Raw genomic sequence first — 3,752 nt, forward strand, 5'->3', positions numbered from 1 at the left:
CCGATCATGTTATCGAAGAAAGGCTTGATAGAGCTTTAGTTTCGCAAGAATGGTTGCTCCTTCATCCGCAAGCGACCTTACCTAACCTCCTGGCTTCTCACTCCGATCATAGTCCGATTTTTTTGGATTGTGAACCGCAGCAACAGAGTCATAATAAATTTCAGTTTCGGTTCGAGAACAAGTGGTTGTTGGAAGATGATATTAATGAGGTTGTTCATACTGGCTGGAGGTGTGGAGATAATTCTGCCTTGGAGAATCGTATTGCAGGTTGTGCGGATCATTTAAATAAATGGCAGATTACTAGAAGAAGACAACAGAAAGAAGCTTTGACTAAGAATAAAGAGATTATGGAGAGTTTGAAAGGGAGTCGGGACACGAATGATGCAGATCTTTTCCTGGCAGTCCAAAGGGAATATAATAATGCTTTATTGAAAGAGGATACGTACTGGCGGCAACGAGCGAAAATGCATTGGTTGAAAGAAGGTGATCGTAATACGACATTTTTTCATCGGTCGGCGACGGCCCGGAAACAATTTAAGAAGATTGAGATGTTAATGGATGAAGGTGGACGAGAGACTCATGTTCAGGAACAATTTTGTGAGATTGCTACTACTTACTTCCAGGAGCTTTTCACTGCTAACACAGGGGAGTATGATCCGGTCATTAGAAATATTCAAGGTGTGGTTACTGCGGATGATAATCAATGGTTGTTACGTCCGTTTTCGAAGGAGGAGTTTTTCTTGGCCCTTGATTAAATGCATCCTAATAAATCTCCTGGTCCGGACGGTTTTAACCCGGCTTTCTTTCATGAATTTTGGGGGCTATGTGGTAATGACATTTTTACAGCAGCTACGACATGGTTAGACAGAGGATTCTTCCCAGACTCGCTGAATGCAACCAATATTTGCTTAATTCCAATATCTTCAAAATCGGCTTTTATGAAGGATTACCGGCCAATTTCGCTTTACAATATTGTCTATAAAGTGGTTTCTAAGGTGTTAGCTAATCGGCTTAAACCGTTGTTGGATAAATGTGTGTTGGAGGAGCAATCGGCCTTCGTGGAAGGTCGATCTATTTTGAATAATGGAATGATTGCTCAGGAGGTTATTCATGCTCTTAAGAGAAGGACGAAGGGGAGGAAAGCACACTTGGCTCTTAAGATAGACATTAGCAAAGCGTACGATCGTGTAGATTGGGCTTTTCTTAAAGAGGTGCTTGGAAAATTGGGTTTTGCGGAGAAATGGATTCAATGGCTTATGATGTGTGTTACATCGACACATTATTCTATACTAGTTAACTCTGAGAGGGTCGGACCTATTGTGCCAGGGAGAGGGTTACGTCAAGGCGATCCACTATCACCGTTTTTGTTTATTCTTCTGTCTGAAGGGCTTACGACACTCATCAAATGCGTAGTGGCTAGCGGAGATATTTATGGAGTTCAAATCTGTAGGGGGGGCCCTAGTGTGTCTCACCTTCTTTTTGTTGATGACTGTTTTTTATTTTGCAGGGCTAACCTCACGGAAGTTCAAAACCTTATGGAGTTACTTAATGTTTATGCGAAAGCTTCAGGTCAGGAAATCAATCTGACCAAATCTGAGGTCTTTTTCAGCAATAATCTAAGCAACCCAGCAAAGGAAGATTTAGCAAGTATCATGGGAGTTCGTCATGTATTAGGTACCGAAAGGTATTTGGGCTTACCATCGATGATCGGAAGAGGCAAGAAAGCAATTTTCTCTTATGTTAAAGATCGTATCTGGAAGAAAATCAATTCTTGGAGTGGGAGGTCCTTATCTAGAGCAGGGAAGGATGTTATGATCAAATCAGTGTTACAAGCTATTCCGACTTATGTCATGAGCTTATTTATTCTACCGGAGACTCTTATCTCGGATATTGAAAAGATGTTGAATTTGTTCTGGTGGGGAGGTGGTACAAATCACAAAGGTATTAGGTGGATGGCGTGGGACAAACTAGCTTGTCCGAAGGAGGAAGGTGGTCTGGGATTTCGTGATTTTCGTTCTTTTAATAAGGCTATGGTTGCTAAGCAAGGTTGGTTCATTTTGGCGAATCCGCTCGCTTTAGTTTCCCGTATCTTCAAAGCTAGGTACTTCCCGAGATCTTCTTTCTTCGACGCTAAGCTTGGTTATAATCCTAGTTTTGTTTGGAAAAGTATCTGGTCGGCTAGAGAGATTCTTATCATGGGTTGCAGGTGGAGTATTGGTACCGATACTCAAATTAATGTTATAAGTGACCCTTGGCTCCGAGGAAGGCGTGAAGGTTGTCTGCAGGGTCCGCAAATGCAAGGTGCGTACAATATTACCGTAAATAATCTTATGCTCCCAAATTCCAAACAGTGGGATATAAGAATATTAACGAAGGTGTTTGATTATGCAGCAGTGGAGGACATTATCCACGTTCCTTTGTTGGAGGAGGTTACGGAAGATAGATTAATTTGGAGTGAGGATCAAAGTGGTAGCTATTCTGTCCGTTCCGGTTATAGATTATGGAGGAAGGCTAAATCGAGGCAGAATGTCGAGGAGGGGGAGGCTGTTGGTCTAATTTGTGGAAGATTAGTGCGGCACCTAGATCTAAACACTTGTTATGGAGAATTTGCAAAGATTGCTTAACCACTCGGAAAAGACTTCGACATCATCATGTTCCTTGTGTGGAAGAGTGCCCGCTTTGTGATTTGTCTATAGAAGATGATTGGCATATTTTCTTTGGGTGTGCGGAGTCGATCATTAGTTGGAGGGCGGCAGGTTTGGGTCCTATTATAGAACCTAGAATTCAAGAAGTTTCGGATGTTCGTTCGGTTATCTTTGATATTTGTAACAGTGAGGATAGGAAGGTTACAGGTCGAGTCGCTGTTATGGTAGAGGCACTGTGGAAAAATAGGAACGATATGGTATGGAATAATGAGAAGGAGGAAGCTTCCCGTCTTGGTTGGCTTGCTTTTCATCGATGGCAGGAATGGTTTAACATCCAGCAGGTTCTGAGTAACAATAATAATCTTCATCATGCCTTAACTTGGTCTCCTCTTGAGGAGGATTGGGTTAAATGTAACGTCGACGCCGGGTTTAACTCACTTTTGGGAACGACTAATAGAGGTTGGTGTATTCGGGGAGCGGGTGGCAGTTTTATCCATGCAGGTGTGGCTTGGGATTCTAGAAATCTCTCTATTCTCGAAGCTGAGGCAATGGCTCTTAAAGAGGCTATCCAAGATTCTATTGCTCTTCATCTCGATCGAATTATTTTTGAAAGTGATTCTCTTAATGTGGTTACGACTTTGCATTCCAATGCTTCTGGTAGATCCGAGTTTCATCATGTTATCCATTCTATTAGATTGCTTTTATCTTCTTTTCACAACTTTGAGGTCAAGTTTGTTAAACGCCAAGCGAATATGGTTGCCCACTCTCTTGTAAAGACGGCCAATTCATGGGCTAGGCGTAGTTCTTTGCATAATATTCCTCCTTGTATCGCGTTGCTTATCAATAAATAATGAAATGAGCTAGTTTTGTTTTTGTAAAAAAAAAAAAAACCTATGTATGTATGTCTGAATCTTAAGAGCATTGACATATATATATTTTTTAATTTAAGTTTTTTCTTCTTGTTTTTACCTTTTGAAATCCGAATTTTTCACAAGAAGGATCAGATCAATCACAGACTACCATTGAGCAAGAATATTTGAAAAGTTATAAAAAAAAAGTTACTTTTTTAGATTTGGAAATAGAATGGATTTGGATACAAAATAGATA

At 40.8% G+C, this 3,752-nt stretch overlaps 1 protein-coding gene across 1 annotated transcript; it reads left to right on the forward strand.

Moving 5' to 3' along the window:
* The first annotated feature begins 2,899 nt into the window (after positions 1 to 2,899).
* On the forward strand, positions 2,900 to 3,496 carry LOC131658576 (uncharacterized). The gene has a single exon (XM_058927856.1). It carries the CDS (start codon positions 2,900 to 2,902, stop codon positions 3,494 to 3,496), a length of 597 nt encoding a protein of 198 aa, XP_058783839.1.
* The last annotated feature ends 256 nt before the right edge of the window (positions 3,497 to 3,752 follow it).

Source organism: Vicia villosa, linkage group LG3, assembly GCF_029867415.1.
Source record: "Vicia villosa cultivar HV-30 ecotype Madison, WI linkage group LG3, Vvil1.0, whole genome shotgun sequence".
NCBI lineage: Eukaryota > Viridiplantae > Streptophyta > Magnoliopsida > Fabales > Fabaceae > Vicia > Vicia villosa.

Excerpts from the sequence above, each read along its gene's own strand:
- LOC131658576 (XM_058927856.1), top strand. The coding sequence starts at position 2,900 with ATGGTATGGAATAATGAGAAGGAGGAAGCTTCCCGTCTTGGTTGGCTT.